Source organism: Leucopleurus acutus, assembly GCF_964270905.1.
Source record: "Leucopleurus acutus genome assembly, chromosome: 12".
NCBI lineage: Eukaryota > Metazoa > Chordata > Mammalia > Artiodactyla > Delphinidae > Leucopleurus > Leucopleurus acutus.
Window position 1 is genome coordinate 33,423,745 of NC_139154.1, and position 23,046 is coordinate 33,446,790.

The following is a 23,046-nucleotide window of genomic DNA, read 5'->3' on the forward strand; positions in this document are numbered from 1 at the left end:
CTTGGAGTAAGGTTTTAGCAGTGGAGAGGGCCAGAAAAAAAAAAAAGAATATAGAAAAGTGGCATGGATATTTGGTAAATGTCTCTTTTCTTTAAAACAGTTTAGATTAAGAATACATACGCACAGAAAACAGGTAAGATGACTTAAGGATTTCAAAATCTCCTTTTGAAAAATTGTATAGTTATAATTAACATTTGAACTCTAAGAGTTGCCTTTTTGTTGATAAAAACTGAGAAATAAGCTTAGCCTCAGAAAAACCTTCTCACTGTGCTCTGAGATCACATTCTGCATTAGTATCCTTGGTAAGATCCAGATCATTTTTATCCACTACGAAGTCCAAAGCATAACCAGCCTTAAGTATTCCCCAAAAGAACTTACCACTTACATTACAGATGGATTTTTTGTTAACGCTTACCAGACCAGTAACGCTTGGATTGGCACCATGAGAAAGAAGCAGCTCCACCACTTCAGTACGGCCTTTATAACATGCCCACATAAGAGCTGTCCATCCTCCCTAAAGAAAACAAAAAGGTGGGGCAGGGGAGGGGAACAAAACACTGGATTGTCTCTAAGCACAAAAATGGCATTAATGAAGTTCCTTTTGTAAGCTTTATTCTTTATAGAACCATTGTTTTAAGAAATCACTACTATGTAGTTTTAAACACCTAAGCTCCCCAGAGAAATACACAATAGTATCTGAAAAAAGTCAAATCTCTTAAGTCCAGTAATGATTACTCCGAAGTTTTATTATATTTTGGAAATTGACATAGAGAACATTCATGTTGGACTCTTTCCAAATTTCCAAGATTTATTTTGGTTTTATAAATATTTTCCTTCAGTAAACATTCTATGTCTCCAGATATTCTCCTCCTGGTATGAGTCTAGACTTTTTCCAGAGAGGGATTCCAGCAATGCTATTCAACTCCTGCATCTAAACCCATCCTATAAATTCCAGATCATCATCATACCTCTTGCTAAAAAAGAGAGGATGAGAAGGCACTGATCTGTAGACCATGATTTCCAGGGGTGGGCAAAGTCATTAAGTATGAATTAACAGCATGGTAACTTTCTATTTTTTAAGCTACAGGAGTAGTGTTCCTGTTTTGGCAATGTTCTCTTTAACTATAATGCAGTTCAATGAAAGAGACAAATGCAATCAAATTATACTAAGAAGTGAATGTTTTGTTTGCTTTTTTTTTTAAATCGGTATTTGCACCAATCCAAATTTGGGTTCAAGAATATAAATCACTTAATCCTTCTGATTCTGTTTCATTGTCACTAAAAAAGAGATTTAAGAAAAATACTTGCCCTAATCCGAAAAAGGCAAAACTATAGAAAGGGAAAGCAGATCAGTGGTAGCCATGGGTTGGGGAGTGGGTGGAGGGGCTGGTTATGAAGAAGCAGCATGAGGTACTGTTGAAATGATGGAACTGCTCTGTACAGAGCTGTGGCGGTGGACATATGACATCATGTGCTTGTCAAAACCCACAGAACTGAACACCAGAGAGATGAATTTTATTGTAAGTAAATGTTTTAAAAATCAACTAGAATATGGGGAAGACACAATATAGACTGGGATGAATTAATTATATTACAAACGAATCACATAATTACTTAGAAGCTGATCTAGGTAACTCTGGAAAGCAATATTTTGACTGAATTCTGTAATAATGCTAAAGACGAAAAGAACTGTATACAAACAATGTATGTAGTAGCAAATCTGTTTCTCTCACGGTATGGATTAGAAATTCTGAAACTATTTGTATACTAGAGGTGAACAAATAAGTAAATATATAGTGTGGAGAGTGAGAGACAGATTTCTCACAGTCAGAGGAGAGTTACAAATTAAGAAAAGGGAGAAGGCTACAGTGGATTGGGTTCATGGTTATCGACCTAGTCTATCCTAAAAAATATATATATATGTATATATTTATACACACACACACACACAGATACAGAATAGATGTATGTGTATGCAAGAGTTAATATACAGACATGTATTTCCTACATCTATCCAATGAGAAGCACTACAGCAGTGACATCCCAGTAACAATAAGCATACCTAACACCTAGATTACTGGTTTCTAAATAACATTTTCGAAAAACAGTAACTAGGGTTCCTTGGAAAACTGATTGATTCCAGGGCTGATAATCAGGGAAATAAGGCAGGGAAAATATAAGATGAACCTGAGCCTGAAGCATTTTGTAATGCCAGAAAGTAAGGAAGTGCTAAAATGTATATCTACATATATCTATATATAGATATATATTTAGAGAGACAGAGAAAGACAGAGACAGAGTCAGAGAGAGAACTCTTCTTTACAGAAGAATTCTAATTAATAAATGTAGATGGAATGATGAAAATAGAAAAATCACCATTATAACACCACAGTCATAACTGCTGCATGCAAGATGCATTGATGGATGCTAAAATAAATGAATGAAAGTTTAATCAAAAACAAGATATTTGTACAGTCTCAAAGTATCTTCCCTCAAATATTTAGTAATTACAAAGGGAAATCTGACAGACACTACCTTAGCCAGGATACATCACCAGTGATACATTCTGGTGATGTATGTATCTAGATGTGGTACACTAAGAAAGGCATATCACCTCCTTCCCAATAAAGCACAATCTCAGTCTAATCATTAGAAACATCAGACAAATCCAAATTGAGAGACATTCTAAGAATGCCAGACAAGAAGTCGTCAAAGGTGTCAAGGTCATGAAAGACAAAGAAAGGCTGACATAATTTATTTAGGTCAAATTATAGAGCTGGGCATTTAGTCAAGTCTTACACACACCAATATTGTAATCTGTAAAATTCCTGCCCAGAATTGTGTTAATATCATTCTCTCATTTTAATTTGTATAGTATCACCCTATGCAAGAATCTCTGAGATAAAAATTTAATCTTGAGAAACCTATGCCCAAATTTGCAAAATGAAAAGACTGGAACTGACTGCCTATAGCAATGCTGTAGTTTGGTGTCCATTAAAGGTCTTCTCAAGGAAGAATTCTCACTAGACTTCCTGACATTATATCCTGGAATTATTCTTGAATCCCAGACAACCCCTGGTACAACCTCCTCTCCTCACACAAGTCCCAGGGACTCTGCCCTCCCCCACAGTTCAGCAGCTGCCACCACCCACCCAATTCTCTGAGGTTAGGGTCTCTCAATACTAACTACTAAGGGAGACACAGTCCTCAGTTTCCCTAATTTGGGGTGTTTAAAAGCCAAACACAGAGGCCCTTTAAATGTTAAAATATGCTGTGATTTGATAAGTACTCCAGGGAAATGAGAAATATGGAGAACTAAGAAAGTTTAAGAAACCATTTTTTACAAATCTTGACAAGTTTTTACACATTCACAATGTATACTTTATAGTTCCTAACTCCCTTGCTGATATATATGGAAGAATGATAAAGGAGAAAGCCTTTGGAGTAAGCAGTCCTGGGTTCAAAACTCAGTCTGACTGCTTAAGAGCTAAGTGACTTTGGGCAAAGAGTATTTCTTCCAGTCTCAATTTCCTGAACTATATACGTTGAGAACAAAATTAACCCTTAGCCCATAGGATTCTTCTCAGAAGTCAATTAATGATAGGCTAAAAAGAACCTGAAGGGATCAGGCATACAAAAGCTACTTAATATTAATTCACCTGATAAAATGGTATGGTACTTTTAATAAAATATTGAGAACTAGGTAATTCCATGAATTTCTCTTCTGCTTTATTATACACCAGTTAAGATAAGAACACTGCATTTTACTTTACCTGCCATACCCATCCTTTGGCTAGGTTACTGACATCATTACCTTCTCTCCCTAAATTTTTATAGCAATGTACTTCAATTTCTTTTCAGAAATAGGGAGGATACAAATGGTTCTGTATCCTTCTATAAAAGTAAGTATACCAACCACTTCACTAAGTTTTGTTTTTTTGGTTTTTTTGCGGTACACGGGCCTCTCACTGTTGTGGCCTCTCCCGTTGCGGAGCACAGGCTCCGGATGCGCAGGCTCAGCGGCCATGGCTCACGGGCCCAGCCGCTCCACGGCATGTGGGATATTCCCGGACCGGGCACGAACCCGTGTCCCCTGCGTCGTCAGGTGGACTCTCAACCACTGTGCCACCAGGGAAGCCCCACTTCACTAAGTTTTAAGAATAAATATAACACTGTAGAAGAACACTGTGTATATATTACATCGTACAATATTAAGTGCAAGATGGTGGAGTGCTGCAGTTTCTTAAAAATTCAGACCACCTGTACTTCATAAAGCATCAGCAGCAAAGTAATACATGTTGTCTATATCAAGGCAGTTCAATTCCTTCTTTTTTTCCCCTGTTAAAATTAATCTTTGAAAAGGCTGTACATTTTGCAGAATAATTAAGCCAGAAATGATCCCTTTCTTCACCTTTATGCTTTAAGCAGATGCCAAGATCAAATAAGAGCTAAGATAATTAAGAATCATATCTTGTTAAACTTGTAATGTGTACAGATGGCATTAGGAACACAATCACATTTTGAAAATAAGTTTATAAATATTATTCTGAAAATCATGACTTTAAACAACTGAAAATATTTTTAAAACTATACTATGTCCCTCTTAAAGTTCTCCTTAAAGGGAACAACTTTCTCATGAGTTCTAAAACTGATACATTATAAAGGGTAATAGGTTGTTTTAACAACATTTCAGAATTAAAACTCTGAAATAAACAGAAAATAATGACTAAGAATATTCTAAAGGAGGTGCATTATATCACCGGGTTTTAAAACATTCTTGAGGGTCATTTCAATGCCCAATCCCAAATCCTAAAAACATTATTATAGTATCACCTCACACATAAAAATACAGGACCTAACACATATCCATTACTGCTAATAAGATTCCAGCTGATTAACAATGGATAAGGAATGTCCATACCATATCACGGTGCTCCAGGTTAGCCCCACATTTAAGCAGTTCTTCCACAATGTGCAGGTGCCCTTCTTTTGACGCTGATATAAGTGCTGTCCAGTTATCCTTGAACACACAGACACAAATGTTATCATTTCAAAACCAAAAATAACATTCCAAAGTGAGGAAAAATAAATGTGAATTTATATACCAGATGATCATACCAAATTGACATGATCCGACCCACTCTAAACTACTCTGAAATTACACTGAAGCATAAGCTCTGTTAAGAATTTATCTGTCTACCTGTATGACTACAATGGTGTAAAAACGGTTTCACAACTGCTTGTTCAGTCTTTTCACTGGACTTCTAATCACATACTGTGTTTCTCAAAAAGGAGAAAAGATGACTATCAAAACCTCAAAGCTAACCCTTGTGGTTAGCAACCATTACTATAAGTTGAAATTAAAGAGCCTGCAAACAGATTTAAGAGCACATTTACAAACTATTAAAGAGATCCCATTTGATGAGTTTAGAAACTGTATGATAAAGAACTATTCTTTATTTTTTTAAATAAAGCCTACAAGTATCCTATCCTAACTTTTATCCATGAGTGTACTATAATTTAATTCAAATGATCACTCAATTAAAATCACCAATTTAATATCATCAATTTGAATCATAAATACAAACAGAAAAACAGATGTAGCTGTGTCACCCTGAAAAATAATTCCTGGGAAACAGAGAAAGTAAGCCTCTTGGAATAGTGATTTATCCCTCATAAACGATATCAGAAGGGACCACATCTTTCTGGCTTATCACATGTGATATTTATAATCATAAGATACCATTATGGGGAGTTACTTAACAATATGACTCATACATACCTTCTAGGCAGGCATTTAATTTTAAGTATATGTGCTCCCTACTCAACCAGTGCCATCTATACATTAAAAAACCTGAAGAGCTGAGAACTTTCACTGAAAGTAAAAATTTCTCTCCTGTTATTACCCCTTTTAAAAAATTGAGTTAGACTATTACTAGGCAAAGTTGAGATACAGAAGAAGTACAATCTATAATCTATTACTTCTGAATCATTTCTTAAAAGCAAAGTTAAGGAAAAGAAAAAGACAAATGAGTAAATTATTTCAATATATACCAAATCTTCCAGATTGCAATTAGCTCCATTCTTAATTAATTCTTTCACTATTTCCAGATTGCCTTGTTCAGCAGCTATCATCAATGGAGTCTGGCCACACTGGAGATATAAAAGACACAGAGAACTTGTCAAGATGCTGTACTTTAGCTGAAATACCAGTTAATTACAGCACACTTACTTTTTCCTGATGTTATGTTAAGCGCTATTTATAGTATTTCATTAATTTAGAAACACCTCTGAATTCTTAAGTTCTCAAATTACTAATAATGTAAAAGTCAAAGAGAAAATGAGACTTTCTTTATGACAGCATTAGCAATCTGTTTTTGGCACTGCAATTTTATTCAAAATAAGTAAGCATGAATAATACTAGGCACTGAAAAGTAATTACCACGATGTATATAAAAATCTTAGGATATCTGTGGTAACCAAATTCTCTACCAATACAGTTAGAATATGATATAGAACGTGGTTTTATTTTATGTATAAGATGTTTTATCAGGACTAGAGAGAGGAAAGTAAAGCAATAAATAAAAACAATACAGGTGCTGTATATATTATGTAGTTTTTTTTAAGCCTTCCCTTATAACCTTAATTCATTAAACTAAAGCCCCTACTAGCTACATCAGAGCTGCCCAGCCTGTGCCTAGAATGAGTCACAGCATAAGATACAGTGCTCCCCAGCCCTGAGACAGCAGGGCAGGACCTGGGCAGCGGGATCCTGGGACAGGTTCCCTCCAGCAGCAAGCCTCGGCTACTGCAAGTGCAGCACACACATTATCATTTTCTGTACATGCCGTGATATCAAACAGGTTAGAAGCACTGGGTTAAAGCTGCTGAAACATACTAAGGTATATGAAAATTACACCAAAAACTAAGTTCAATTAGAGAAATATTTATCTAAGCACCTACTTACTGAATGTGTATCAGTGGGGGGGGAAACATCAGTGATTTTTTTAAATGCTAATCTGACAATATTCCACTGCTTAAAACGCTCCATGGTTTCCTACTGCTCTTTTGGATGAGAACCAAAATCCTTACGTGGCCTGTGGTCTAACGATGGAGAGACGACAGCAGGCCTACCTTGAAACCTGTGCCAGGCCATTCCCTCCTCACCAATGTACCCTCAAGCTCTTTCCCACCTCGGGACCCTCAGGCAGAGTCTTCCCTCTACCCTACCCAGTTTACCCACCACCCACCTGGCAGCTCTTGGGTCAAACATCAACCCCTTAGGGAAGCCTTGCTAACCCCCTCTAATTTCATTTACTAAACTAATCCTTGTTTGTAATTACACATTTATTTGTGTGATTAACAACTGATTATTGTGTTTCCTCTAAAGGCCCTAAACTCCCAGAGGGTGGGAAGCATGTCTGTTTTGTTTGTTTAGTACTGTACACCCCCAGCGTGAGGCAAAGTGACTGCCACACAGGTACTCAAATATTTATTGAGTAAATGAGTGAGCGAAGTCTGAAAGAATTTAAAACTCCACTAACGGCAACATACAAACATGGAAATAATTATAGTAACAGGCAATATGCAACAGATGCTACTGTAAGAATACAAGTAAAGAGAAACACAAATACTGAGTTAAAGGACAAAAGTAAATTGAATTAAATACAGACACTCATATAATGATGGATACTAAATTATATGCGGTAGTCACCTGTCATTCAACCAGAGTCATTAGGGAATGAGATATTATGCATAAATAGATTTTCCAGGTGAAAAAGTTTAGCCTTTAAATATTAAATTTGATTATAACTTTTATGATTACCATTTTCTAAAAAGTAATACACACATTGCTACTTGTTAAACAGATTAACTTAAACACTATGTTTATGATTCTGAGTCATACCTACAGACATCAATTATTACACCAGGCTTGCCTCTGTGAGCTCTAATGTCTTTGAGTTACTTTCTACAGCATGTTTCTCCCTTCTGATTAGATTAACTGGGATAAAAAGTGAAATATCAAAAGCAATGTTATAATATATAAATTAAAGCCAACTAATTGGCTCTATGGTTCTAAGGATATATGACTTGTACATCAGTTTCCAAAATTGTAATTCCCAAGACTCAGGAGCTTTCTGTTTACTCTCTGGGGTCACAGTCACATTTCAGATAGTTCACAAAGACAGGTGCTCTTAGAGTATGAGGGAAAAAATAAGTTAGATGTGTATTAAAATCCATAACACAAATAAGACAGATGGTGTAAACGTGATTAACTGAAACAAGCCAAATGAAAGACTTGAATAGTCATAACTTTCTCTTGCAGAAACTATTAGTTGTCTACCCAGTATCTAGAGCTACAGGATTTTGTTGGGGTGGCAGCATGCTCAGCTAAAAACACCTACATTGTTCAGCCTTACTTGCAGTTGGAAATAATCCATGGCACCACTCTGGCTAGGTCTCCCAGGAAGGCTCAGTAATTAGACTAACTCGGCTGGCCCGTTCCCTTTTCCTTCTTGTCTGATATGTGGACACAATGCTTCAGTTGTATCAAGACAGCTGATGTGAAGTAACAAGCACACAGAGGAGTGGCCAGAAGGGCAGGAGGAGCCTGGGAAGGTATCCTGACGCCATCATATCAGCCCTGGAATGTCTCCTCCAGCTTGTCATTACATGAGAAAAATAAGATCTTAATTTGATTAAGCCACTATTTTGGGAGCTGTTACATGCAGTCCAAAGCAATCTTTAACCTTTTGTAGCTACATATCCAAATAGATAAGTGATTTTCAGGAAAGGCTGCCATTAAGTTTTATTAAATCCCTTAAGGTAGAAGGATATTTACCTTATAAGTTGTGCCTTATCACAAAACATATTTATTCTACTAGTTCTTGCTTAGCCAATCTAGTAACTACAGTTGTGGAGACAGAGTGACTTAGAAACAGTCATGACGACTTTACTCTTTCACTTCAATATGAATCACTAAAGGGCCCCCCACTACCTAACCCCACATACACATCCCAGCAAATCCGAAACCCATTTCTTTCCAAAAAGTACAGGATCACATAACTCATATAATACTCTATTGATAATGACCTCAAACCAAAACACCAAAACAGAACACTGCGCGCCAACTAAGGTTCCGCACAACAGCTATCATATTTTATCTCAGCTTCCCAGAAGCTACAATGCAAAAACATCTCCTATTCAGCATCTTTTTGCTCTTCCCAATTCCTAGGTAGTCCCACTTCTATTTATTCAGGTGTACTGGGCCTAGATAACCATTGCCCTTTAAAGCAGTCACCTTTGGAGGATCAATACGTCTTCCAATAATTGTAGTGAAACTAGAACATTTTTTAATTCTCCTTTGAAGCTTCCTTCAGGGTCTACGTTTGCAAGCACGTAACAAAATTCACCTCCTGAATTTAGAGCCCTGTTTCATTTTCTCAGACAGGGAATAATGTCCAACCTCAACACTATATCCTTGTATCAAGGAGAGCTGAGAGTGCTCTTTTCAAAAATAAAGTTAAATTAAATTAAAGCCCTTCACTGATCTACAAAGGGCAAAGACTTGCCATCATTGAGAACATTCAGAGGCCAAGAGATTTATCTAGTTTACAAATAAAGTAGAAAGAAAAAAAGGAAGGAAATTAGCATTTATTAATTGCAGCCCATCATATGCTAAGCACAGCATCGGGCAATCTTCCCCACATTATCTTATTTTATTGATGTAACATTTAAGAAACTTTTTGAAAACTGATAACCAAACATATTAACATGAGGTAATTAAGTACTTCACTTTTTAAAGGCAAGAAAGAGGGAAGAAGGTCTAAGCAACTTTTTAGAACTCTATAAAAATTAAATTTAATCAGAAGCTGTAGAAGCAAAATGCTAAAACAGGCCTTGAGAAAGCTACTTCCTCCACAACCTTCACATTAAGCCCTAATGTAAAAATCCCAGGGTGCTTCAAAGTATTATTTTAAAAATCCAATTTTAATTTATTGAATACTAAACTAGATGTAAATATCACTAATAACCATTAAATGCTACTGCATGCATGATGACAAGTTAAGCTCTAAACCAAATACACTTCATTCTTTGTAAGATTAATTTAAGTTTATGCTTATTATGTGCTATTTTTCTCCTTCCAAGTGAAGCTATTTTCTCAATATTCCCAAAGAAACTGTCTATGAAATAAAACTTAATCTTTTTAAACTATCATTTTATTATTCCAAATATGCTAATATATGCTAATAAAATGACTACTTCCATAAGCAGTTCTTTTATAACAATGAACAATCTCCAATTATTAATTTTATCTCATTTATGCATAACAATTATTGACTATTCAAAACCATAGAAGGGAATAATGATGTCAACTAACCAAAATACAGTTTGTTCAATATAGAAACACTGAAGATATAGACACTATCATTAGATGAACTTATGCTTAAGACTCAAAGACAAAAGAGCATGAACAGATCATAGCTTGTCTGAAGTCAAACAGAATGCGTTCAATCTGGATTTCACCAGGTAATATCTTGGATAGGAAACTGAAGGATTAAGTCATCTATCTGTAAGTCAAGATAAATAAGAGTATAATTTTTTATGGAGTTTCTATGCAAATTAAATGAGCTAAATATATAGAACTATTACCATATCTGCATAAATAGTCAATAAAAACAATAGCTATCATCAATGTATTGCAATAACAAAAATTTTATATCACGATTTCTTTAACGAGAGCTAACATTTAATAAAATTAGGTACCCCATGTCAAAAATAATAATAATAATAAAGAAATAACTGTTGATTCAGCAGCTTTCAAAACATTTATAATATTTGCATACCCATGTTCATAGCAGCAGGATCCACAACAGCAAAGAGGAGGAAACAACCCAACTGTCTATCAATGGATAAGTGGATAAACACATCATGGTACATACATATAATGGAATATTATTCAGCTTGAATAAGGAAGGAAATCTTGTCACATGCTACGACATGGATGAACCTCGAGGATATTACACTAAACGAAATAAGCCAGTCACAAAAAGACAAACACTGTACAGTTCCACTTCTATGAAGTACCTAGAGTAGTCAAATTCATAAAGACAGAAAGTATAATGGTGGTTACCAGGGCCTGGGGTCGGGGGAATAGGGAGTTGTATAATAGATATGGAGTTTCAGATTTGAAAAAGTTCTGGAAGTATTTCACATGTGAATTACTTAACACTACTGAACACCACTGAACTGTACACTTAAGAATGGTTAAGATGGTAAATTTTATGTTTTTTCCCCACTGTAAAAAAAAAATCATAAAACTCTGCATGTCCACACATAGATACATGTATGTGCACACATATACACATATACATACATATACATTTGTGTAAAACTAAAATCAGTCCATGTTCATCTTATTCACTGGTCAGAAAAAAAAAAATTACACTGTATTGAAATACAGTCCTAAGAAAAAGGATTATTTTTCTTAAGTTTTATAAAACATACATATTTGCCACTTAAAAAATTCATACAGTAAGTTTATTAGTCCCTAAAATGTTGCAGCTTGGCTGTTCACAATAAAATAATCAACATTTTATCTGCTTGTATTGTTGAAAAGAAATATCTAATACGAGTTAATGAAAATGATGAATATATACTTCCCTGTCTTATTAAACAGAACACACAACCTATTTAACTATCTGTTAAAGATTTAAGTCTTTAAAATCCCAAAGAGTGTGGAATGAACAACTCAGGAAGAGGGTTGAGGCTCCAGAAAAGAAAATATTTCAGAAAGTCCTAAGTTTGTCTGGTTAATCTTTTTTTTTTTTTTTGGTTAATCTACTTATAAGAAGATTGGGTCTAGAAGCTCTTCTAAAGTTTCCTAGAAACACTTTTGATTTCAGTAATTAAACTTCTTGAAGGGTGACTGTTCTATCTGGAAAAAAGCCAAACATAAGTCTCAGTCATAAAGCATAAATTCAATATTCAATCATTTATATAAGTTCAAATGTATTCCAACAATACAGAATTCAAAGAACTTTTAACTATAAGAAATTATATCATTACTGAGGGTGAGAACTACAAATTTCTTACTTACCTTTATCCTTAGCACAGTGCCTCATACATAGTGGGTAGTCAACAAATATTGGTAGGAAGAATTTAAACTTGGTCTTACCTCATTTCTCTCATCTACATCCTTGCATTTTTCAAGAAGAGCTTTCAAAGCAGGAATGTTTTCTTCTTCTACATAATTTATTACGCTCTGTGATATGAGAACTGACATTTTCACAGAAAGCTACGATACCTGTTAAATCAGATCATAATTTGGGATTAGGGAAAAAAGTTACTACTAACTATATTACTTTCTTAACCTTAAACTTGTACAATTACACCTCCATTGGCAGGAGTAAAAACAAGGCCCCACAGCTCAGCTCTCAAAATGTCCACCCCTCTCCTCCCAAGACTCACACTCATCTCTCTCTTAACTCATCCAAACCCCAAACTCCAGACCCATCCCCCAAACCCTCCTCCTCACCACCACCCACCACCCACAAATAAAAGCAAGCGCTCCATGGCCTCTCCTGCTACATTCTCCATCTCAGTAAACGGCCACTCCAGCTCCATTCTTCCAAGGTCAAAACCTTGGAATTATCCATGACTTATCTCGTCCCTTTACACTCTACATTCAATCTATTAGCAAATCCTTTGGTTCTACCTATAAAATGTATTTCACATCTGGTCACTACTCACCACCTCCATCACAACCACCCTGGTCCAGCCACCGTGACCTCTCACCTAGATCCCAACTGCTCTCCCCTCCTCCATGTTGCCTTTCCCATGGTCTATCCTCCACAAGGCAACCAGGTGATCTTTTGAAAATGTAAGTTGGACCAGAGCTTCTTAAATCATAATATACATCAGAACCATCTAGAGCTTGTAAAACACAGATGCCTGGGCCCTTCCCTCAGAGATTCTGACAAGTAGGTCCTGGTGCAGCCCCTGTATCTGTATCTTTAACACGCTCCACACACCTGCCTTTGCTCAATTTGCTCCCTGCATTTGGAACACCACTCCTAAATCACTGAGCTGCATCTTGGCCATCCTGTGCTCAAAACCCCCCAACAGTTGTTCTCTCACTCAAAATAAAAACCCCAATTCCTTATCATAGCCCAAAAGGCCCTGCCTGACCTATTCCAGCCCCTCTCCATGTCCCTGAGCTTATCTACCACTCTCTTTCGCCTTCATTTTGCTCAGGCTACCCAGGGTTTCTGTTCCAAAGTCACCTGATCAGAGCGTCCCTGACCACTGTGTACGAGACAGCCATCACCCCCACTATCGTTCCTCATTACATCGCCCCGCCTTGCTTTTCCATGCAGCACTTAGCATCACTCAAGAAACCTTTGTGTTTTGCTTTCTGGGGTTTTCGTCTGCCTCCTCATCGTCCACCCCACCTCCAAAATGCAGCCCAACGGGAGTAGAGACTATTCCTGTTTTGTTTGATGCTGAATCCCCAGCATGTAGAACAGTGCCTGGCACACAGCAGACACCAATATCTAAGAATGAATGAGCATGCCTACACCGATGCACCCACCTGGAATTCTTCACCCATCTTTAACTTTCTAACAAATGGAAACATTCCTTCAAATTCCACCTCAGGGGGATCCTCCTCTGGGACCTCCTCCCCCTTCCTTCCCCTCACTCTGTCCTACCCCGCCCTGGTCAGTTTCACCCAGTACACCTATATGTCATGCATATCTGCAGTATTACACTTATAACAACATATCACAATTATTAATTTACTTTGAACTCCTTGAAAACAAGATCATGTCTTACCTTTTCATCCTCAGCAACTAAGGAAAGGCTTGGTACATCGCCATTAAATGGTTACGGAATTAACAGGAATATTTTATAATTACAGAGGCTATGTGCGCCCTAAATTTTAATGTTACACCTGGTGAATCTGGTTAAGGTGTAAAACAGAGTTCTTTGTACTACTCTTCTGTAAGTTTGCAATTACTTTAAAATAAACATTTTAAACACACATGCAAATGTCTGACAAAGCCCTTATTTAGATCAAATATTTTTCCTCACTATAATATCACACAAGACTGGAATGAGCATAGTAAAGAAAAGTAGTTAGAGACATTGACCTCAGTTGTTAAAAAGAAAAAAAAATTGAAAATCTTAAGATCTTCAAATCTTGTTACCTCTCTCCCCCAATCTGTTATGTGGATGGTATGTGTATCACCTTGAGATACATAAAACTTTAAAAGTTATCACTCATAGATTGTGACTAATATTAAAAGACTTCAGACTTAGATCCTTTCAGACTAAGATTAAGCAGAAAATGGTAATAGTAAAAAAAAAAAAAAAAAATTGAAGCTGCCTTGCCTTAAGCCACCTGAAAGATAGTCTTTAAACGAATCTATTAAGGAAAGGTGATCTACCTTTGTCATACAGTTTTGAGAAAATGCAATTCTACACAGCCATAACTGAATAACAGTTCGATCTAACAGTAGTCTGTTGGAAGTCTGTAATTTACAATGCTTCAGGTTATCACTGACAAGTTGAATAATACACTGTTTCTGCCCTACGGAGACTTAGGGCTCTTTAAAGTACTGGAGGATAAAAGAGGTGACTGGGGGAAGAGAGAAATGGCTGAAATAAAATTGGCTGGCTGAAGCTGGGCGATGGGCACGTGAGGGTTCATTACGATCCTCTACTTTGTGTACTTAGGGGGAAATATTAGAGCAGGCTTTGCTGATCGTTCAGCATTACACGCCTGGAATTCTGGTAATCTCTGCATTCATCCACCCATCCCTTCTTTACTGTTAAGTTTCTTTTTTTTTTTTTAACATCTTTATTGGAGTATAATTGCTTTACAGTGGTGTGTTAGTGTCTGCTTCATAACAAAGTGAATCAGTTATACATATACATATGTTCCCATATCTCTTCCCTCTTCCGTCTCCCTCCCTCCCACCCTCCCTATCCCACCCCTCTAGGTGGTCACAAACCACCTAGCTGATCTCCCTGTGCTACACGGCTGCTTTCTTAATGGGAGGAACTTCACAAGTCTTACTCACAAATTCAGAAGCGCCTAAAACAGTTTCTTGTGCATATTAAAGAATTGTTAAATGTTTCCTGAATTGAATTTGATCGTCACATCACATTTATTAATTTAACAGGAGAAAACAGTCTACCACACTGACAGTTATAAAATGATTCCCATGAGCCAGGCTTCTAACAAATCAAGAATTTGATCTCAAGTGGGCCCAGTAAATCAGATTATGTTCTTCGATGGCCAGGTCTCCCAATCTCTCCCTCAGAGGCTTCACTTTTGATTAGCCGTGCTTCCCCTCTTCAATAAATCCTTTCAACAGGTTCCATTCTCACCTAAAAACAAATACCCTCACCCCCCACAACCCATCCTGGGCTCTCGTCATTCTCAGAAATTCCCCGTCAGCTTCAAGCCATCCTCCCCCTCCCCCTCCCCCTCACAGGACCAGGCTCTCCTCTCCATCATCCCGACATCCGGACAGACAAGTATGCCCAACCCACCGACAGACAGCCTAGAGGTCTCAATTTAAAAGTCACTTCCCCCAGTGAGGTTTCCCTGACCGCCCACTCCCCTCCCAGACCAGCTTAGGACCTCCTCTCTCCCTCCTTCTTTCTCAGTCTTCCTTAAAGATACACTGCACTTCGTTGCAATGACTGTGCTCCCAGGCAGGAAGCATGCCTGGTTTGGTCACCACTGTTTCCCCCATGCCTGACACGTTTCCAGGAACAAAGGACAGGCTCAACAGGCATCAGGTGAACGAAGGCAGCCCAGAGGGCAAGGCCTCATCTGTTCTGCAAATATTTCCGGGGCACCATCATGTGCAAGGCCCATGACAGCCTTTAGTGGATTCCTATCAAGCCTTCAACAAGCTTACCGTTCACTAGGAGACATAAAAGAACTTCATCACGAAAAGAGCATTTACACGTCACCTTACAGTTTATGAGATGCTTTTGTATCTATGATCTATTTGATTTTCCAATAATCCTAAGTATTATCTCTCATTTTACAGATGAGACAACAGGTTTCATACACAAGTAATTTGCCCAACATAATTCAAAAAGCAAATGTGTACTATCCAGATAAATCCAAGTCATGATTTAAGGTAGAACAGTGCTGGAGAAACCCAAGGTCCTATGAGAGCTCCCAAGAGAAGTTCCTACTCTTACTGGAATATCATGGAAGTATCACTTTGTGTTGATCCCTGAAGAATGGGTCCACTGGTGGGAAATGAAAGAAGGGCATACCAGGCAGAAGGGACAGAATGAACACAGTGCTGAGTGACTATGCAGTGTATGTCCAGGAAACAATGAACAGCGTGGATAGGGAACGTAAGTAAAAAGTTAGAGCTACGACTAGAAAGTGAGGGTGGTTAGATCTGTAATCTCTGCAAGATAAGGGCCGTCTCTCTTTTGTTCCTATGTCCCCAGAACCTATTACAGGTCCAGAGCAAGTAGAAACATCAAAGATAACTGCCAAACTGAGTAACTGTATAGGTATACTAAACATGCCTCTTCTGTAGGACTCTGCCTGCCCATAGCTCCCACTACCCTCAACAGCCATGTTCTCTACCATCAGCCACAACCAGTGATGAGCCCATGAGGACACGTGACTGCTCAAAAAGATAAGCTGGGCCAGTCAGATTCCTCTCTCTAGAACTGGAAATTAGAAACCAGAGACCCAGGCATTGCAGACCATGAACAAAATGATACAGTTTTGAGGCAGCCAGTCAGCAGAGAGAGGATCCAACGATGTGAACAGAGAAGACTCCTCATAACTGAGAAAACAAATGTGGCCCCTAAGAGATCTACAGAAGGTGGAGCTGCCTTAGATCCCGATTTCTTTCCGATTCTCAATCAGTCCTGCAAATCTCCTTTTCCCTGAGGTAAAAGAGTAAATCTCTGTCCCTCGCCTTCTGAACAGCCCTGACTAACACAGTGGCAGAGAAACTGAGCAAAAGTAGGAGGAGGGGGATGGCACACTCACATGATCCTAGGAAAACTTTCCCCCAGCAGTGAATGCGGCCCAGCATCGGACCCCTGGATACCAGTCAGACAACCACCAGAAGAGCCCACAGGAGCGGGGACAGGCGGTAGGGATGCAGAAGAAATGAGAGACATGAACTTGAACAGTATAAAATCCCCCATATTGGACCCTCTGACCTACCAAAATATCCAGAAGAGAGATTCTGAATGTAGAAATTTTAAAAAATATGTGACCAGACATGAAAGAACTGGCAAAGATGACTAGATACCAAGCATAGGTGATGAGAGGATGATGGTGCCACTAACAAAAAAAAAGTGGAGTCCGGAGAAGGTCAGGACTTTCCTCTGTTTGGTTAGTATCCCCTCCTTCCCCACCACTCCTGCATGCTGAATGTGAGCTACTGGAAAAAACCTGGGTTGGAGAATCCACCCAGTTTTTGGAAAAACAGATCTGCAAATCACTCGCACAGAGTGTAAAACAAAGACCCTCATACTTGTGTGCATCAAAGTTACTCAGGAAGCTTGTCAATACACAAATTCCTTGGGCTTCTCCCCCAGAGAATCCTATTCAGTAGACCTGGGGCGCAGAAACTGACATTTTAACAAGCACCCCAAAATGGTTCTGATGAAAGTTTCCACGCTAGCAAAGCTAGAGAACAAAGAACACAACCTTGCCGCTGCATTTCTCACCCTCGGCTCTGCATCAGGTCTCCTAGGGAGCTTTAAAAAACTTCAGATGGCTGATCTTCAGTGCGGTCAAAGCGGAGACAGTGACAGAACGTATCACAGTCACCTATCTGAAGGGGTGATTCCTGAGCCACACCCCAGGCCGGCTGAATGGGAATTCTGAGGGTAAGGCTAAGAAAGCTACATTTTTAACCAGTGCCCCCTAGCGGCTAGCAAAGATAGCTCCATAAATAGTTATTAATAAAATATTCTTCATTGGTTTAAACCTTACTATGTGTCAAAACAATTTTAAAGAAAAATAATCCAACGTTACTGGCTGACAAATCCCTTCCCTATAAATAAATCAAGGAAGCGTCGCAATCGATGGCTTGCTGACATTTTGCTGATATAACGGCCTGCACAGGACAATGGAGTAATAGAGCCCAATATGAAAGCAAAGGGAGAAAAACCAACCTCCTCCTCCGTGGAAGCCCAAGGAAAGAAACCTCGAACGCCTGCCCTAGCGGTACCAGCTAAAGGGGTTCTCGAGGTGGTGGGTGTGCCTGCGGCTGCTCCGAAAAAATAACCAAAAGACACTTGTTTCACTAGCATCCCCCATCTCACCCCCCCAAAAGGCTGACCACCTGCGACAGCAAGTCCAAGACCTTCCCGGCGCCCCAGCAAGCGCGGACCCGCCCGGAAAGCCGGACACCGGCCCCCCCGCACCGCGGCCCCGCACCGCCCCCTCCCTCGACCCCGCACACGCACTCGGCCTCGCGGCCCCCTCACCCGGCCACGGCCCCTTCCCCACACCCGGCCTCACCCTTCCTCCGCTCCCTCCTCGCTCTGCCTCGGCCCCCTACACACCCCACCACGGCCCCTCCCTGCCGACCACCACACTGACCGTCTCAGAACCTGGCCCCAGGACGGCTTCCACAGCTCCGGTGGAAAGGGCCCGCTTTGCCGCAGGGGCTGTCAGAAGACTAGAAAGGGAGAGACCGCGGCTTTCAGCGCGTCGCCCTCACCGTAGCCGGCAGCCATTTTCCCCCCCCCCGTCTCCGCAAACTGACAGATCACGTGACCCTGGCTGAGGGGCGGGGCTGAGGGTGGCCACGCCCCGTGTCTGTCTGCGGAGCCCGAAGGAGGCGGGGCTGGGTGGGGCTGCCGGCGCCGGCTGGAGCGAAGCGGGGTAGGCGGGCTGGGGCGAGGGAAGCGAGTCACCCAGCCCTGCCTCCCTCGGCACATTCTCTCTGGCCTCCAAATTTTGGCGTATTTTGGCAAGCGCCCCAGGCAATATTTTCTTCATCTTCAGTGTCACTCTTCATATTATGGCGAGTTTCTTATCCCAGTTCACCATTATCATCAAAGCTTATGCAGAGAAATAAACCGCAATTATAACTTCAAACGACTCTGCAAACATATTGCGAAGGGAGGCTAGCTGAAATCCCGTCCTCCTGAACCCAGAACACCTGTGGGATCTAATCTCCCGGCCCAGAGAGCCCACCGCCTCCCCCGCTTCCTCACTCCCCCCTCTGCAGCCCGGCAGACCGTCCTTACCCGGGTCTCTGCAGAAGGAACCTCTGACCTGCTGGCGGCCAAATGTGATTGACCACTTTTCCACTCACAGTTTCCCTCGCGACTCCCTCCTGGAAATGTTCCCCTCCCTCGGCTTCTGTGACTCTGATTCTCCTCGTTTTCCTCCCATTTCTCTAGCTGCTCCTCTCAGATTTCACCTCCCTTCAAATTGGTTAATGTTTCCAGAATTCAGCTCAAAGCTGGACTCGTCACCCCACCCCCACCCCCGACCTGGTGTGATCCTCCTGTTCTGACACTGTCGGGGGACCTGACTCCTGCCCCCATCCACCGAGGCAGGAATTGGGAAGTCATGCACCTCCTCCTCCGCCCCTGCCTAATGTCATCCAGTCAGCCCACACCGCCTGATTGCAGCCACTTTCATCACCCCTGAGCTGTTTAAAGGCTTCAGAAGCTCCCCACCAGGACTACATATCAAAAGCCCCCAACTACCCTCCCTGCCTCTGCTGGTGCCCCACTAACCGTCTCCCCAGGAGACTGGGGATCATGTCACTTCTTTGATTAAACTCCTCAGCAGCCTTCCATTTCCATAGAACAGATTCCCAAATAGTACTTAACAGGCAAGTCTCCTCTGGAGCTGGCCCCTGCCAGACTTCTTGCCATTGTACTGCCCACCGCTCTCCTCCCATCCTGCCCCCACCCTAGGCTGGCAAGTTCAGTTCCCGGAACATTGGGCCATATGCTCTTTGTCATCTCCATTTTGTTTCCAAAGCGTTGTTCCCTCTCCCCTGGATATTCTGTCCTGCCTCTTGTCCAGCTGAGTCCAACAGATGAATTCTATTTGTCTTTTAAGAGGCAGCCTAAGCAGTCCCCTCTTGTGTAGCTTTCTGCAGGACCTCAACCAGGGTTCATCGTCTGTATTCACCTTCTTACTCCACAGTCCTGGGGCACAGTAGGTATTCCAAAAGTATGTGTTAAAGCATATTTAACCGGTTTCCATGTCTCTCCCCCACTATAAGGTTCACTCCATTCTTACTCCACACCAGCTTCCCTGGCCCTGTTTAGAGCAGTGTGTGGCCTTGGAAAGCCTTTAAGGAAGAAAGAGCACCGTTTACGTCTTCGTCACACGCTTTGGGGTGTCCTCTCGTTGTGCACGCATGCCACACCAACATCTGATGGAGCCGCACACTGGCCCCTTGTTGGCTTTTTCCATGAGTTGCCAGAGTGATCCATTTCAGATGCTTTTCAATGGTGCCCAAAGTTGACACATCAAAATCATCTGTAGATCTTTTTAAAAATCAAAACTCGACTCTTGTTGGGGATTTTTAAAATATCTTCCCAGCTGATTCCAACGAAACATCATTCTCAGACGTGGTTCTTGTCCCACTGTGTCCAAATCGGTGATAGCAGATATGAGTATCCCTTTTCGGTGTCAAGCAGGTTTCTGAGGACCTACACAGTATAGCAGGTGGCCTTTTAGTAGCCACTGGTTGTGAAAGCAACATGGGAATTGGAATCTGTGGTTTCACAGGGATCTATGGCCCCAGCGTGGGAGCCAGTGCTCTCATCATAAGAAACCATCTGAATCATCAGCAAGGCATTTGAAAGGCTTTCTTTTTTGTTCTTGTTATTTTGGGGGTGGGGGTGTTTTTAAAATATTTTAATGAGTGCATTTCAATATTATTGGTGTCTCTTGTAATCATATTGATTTTATTTTTATCTATTTAAACACATTCTGAGAAGGCAGTCGTAGGTCTTACCTGTCTGCCAAAAAGGACTAGAACACAAAAGTGGTTAAGAATCCCTGGGCAAAAATATTAAAAATGAGATGAGACTTCCTACACTTCCTGACACCTCTGGGTTACCATGTGTGAAAAAGCTGCACTCTCATCCCACAATGGTTAAATTTGTTCCCAGGATTCCTAGTATTGGGGAAAACCTGGATTACTCTTCTTCCAATAAAGTTGTCTGTACGTTAAACCTTGTCTCTGAGTTTCTTGACCTTCTGAACTACTCTCCAAGAGATTTGCTCTTCCCCTGGGATGTTGACGGGCTTTCTGGATGAGCTTGGGGACACAAAGGGAAAATGTGGATTACATATCAGAGATTGGGCCCTGCAAGATCTCACTGAGGTGTGTCGGCTATGAAATGGTGGCTCAGGGAGAAGGGGTCTTGAGTCCCTAAGTGCTTCCCCTACGGAACACCATTTTGAGAAGAGAGCTGCCCCCATGACAGTCCTCACCATTCCAGCCCGCCTCACCATGACCACCCCCAGCCGCTTCACCCCGTAAATTCTGTAACTCCAGGAAGCCACGCCTGGTCGGTGAGCTAGCCTCTCCACAGCAAGTCCAGGAGGCTTTAGGTCAGCTTATGCCCACCAGGTGTGAGCCACACTGAGCAGCTGTGAACCAGCACGGCCAGAACGCCTCTCCTGGGGACAACTGGAATATAACAGAAAGCAGGGGGGGCGGGGGGGACAGGAAGCAGTGGTCCTCCAGCTTAGGTGGCCCCAAGCACCGCTGCACCGCAGCTGGCGGCTTCTCAGTCAAGGACTTTGCAAATCCCCGTCTAGAAGTGGGACATTGAGTCCCAGACACTAAGACCATCACCCACACTACCTGAATCCCTCCCCACTTCTTCTCCCCGGATAAAAATCCTGAAGATATTCGGTGTACAAGTTGTCCTTTCAGGCACATTTTAAAAGCAGTCCAGATGACAGCCTGGAAAGAAGCTACTAGAAACAGGCTTTCCTTTGGCAAACGTTTGAATGGAAGATGAGAGAAGGGTCAGGTTCAAGGATGGCAGGAAAGGGGAGAAGCCTTGGAGCAGGGAATAGGGTTATCAACTAGGGTCCTCCCTCCATTGCAGGTCTGAACTGGGGACGGGAGAAATTTTACGTTTGGGGTTTTACTAATAGTCCAGGCCAGGCATTTCATTACTAAAATGAGAATGTTTAATGACCAAACATGACTAGGGGATATTCAATGATCCAAGAGTAATGAGAAAAATTACAAAAATTATGAGACCTATTAGAAATTTTGTCTGGGAAACAAGAAAGAGACGGAGCATTTACAGGAGCTGCCCTGAGGAAAAATAAAGTTGCTTTTTTTTTAAGTATCGTTGATTTACAATGTTGTGTTAATTTCTGTTGTGCAGCAAAGTGATTCAGTTATACATACATATACATTCTTTTTTTATATTGTTTTCCATTGTGGTTTATCATAGGATACTCAATATAATTCTCTGTGCTATACAGTAGGACCTTGTTTAAGTAGCTTTTTGATCCCACTGTAGCCCATTCTTCTTTATCTACATTATGGTTACATTTAATAAATTAAATATTTTCCAACTTCTGCCAAATGCTGTTGACTCCTTTCATAGTTATGGACTCAGACTCTCATCTTGTGATGATATGACTGCTGTAAAATCGAACTGAAATGCTTTCTCCTCGGTTTTGTTTCAAATGAATCGCTCTCTCCACTTTCATTGGTCTTTTTATGGTTTATGCAGCTCGCCTAAATCTTCCTGGCAGAGGCATCCTAAGGGTTTCTTGCTTCAGCAGAATCCCTCAGATCACTTCGAGAGCCTGTCTTTTTTACTTGTCATGTATATGGAGGAGGAAAAATGTGAGTTATCTTTCCCTTCCTCACCACTCTCCCCACCAAAACTGTAATTTTAATCACGCTTTCATCTTTTTCAACAGATCAGCATATTGGGATGATGATTTCAGCAGTCTAATCTTTTTACATGGTTTCAGTTTCATTGTACATCAGATTTTCCACGGAAATCTTAAGATGTTTCACA

The 23,046-nt window shown here is 40.6% G+C and overlaps 1 protein-coding gene across 4 annotated transcripts in view; it reads right to left on the reverse strand.

The window, feature by feature from the left end:
* The window catches only part of KIDINS220 (kinase D interacting substrate 220), a 94,667-nt gene extending 75,910 nt beyond the window's left edge, over nucleotides 1–18,757 (reverse strand). For all 4 annotated transcript variants that reach the window (XM_082852376.1, XM_082852374.1, XM_082852375.1 and 1 more), the window contains exons 1-5: nucleotides 18,614–18,757; nucleotides 12,179–12,307; nucleotides 6,055–6,153; nucleotides 4,922–5,020; nucleotides 416–514 (exon numbers count right to left, since the gene is read on the reverse strand). In XM_082852376.1, coding sequence (XP_082708502.1) covers nucleotides 416–514; nucleotides 4,922–5,020; nucleotides 6,055–6,153; nucleotides 12,179–12,286 — 405 coding nt within the window. In that variant the 5' untranslated portion in view covers nucleotides 12,287–12,307; nucleotides 18,614–18,757. The remainder of the gene's footprint in view (nucleotides 1–415; nucleotides 515–4,921; nucleotides 5,021–6,054; nucleotides 6,154–12,178; nucleotides 12,308–18,613) is intronic.
* Between the last annotated feature and the right edge of the window lie 4,289 nt (nucleotides 18,758–23,046).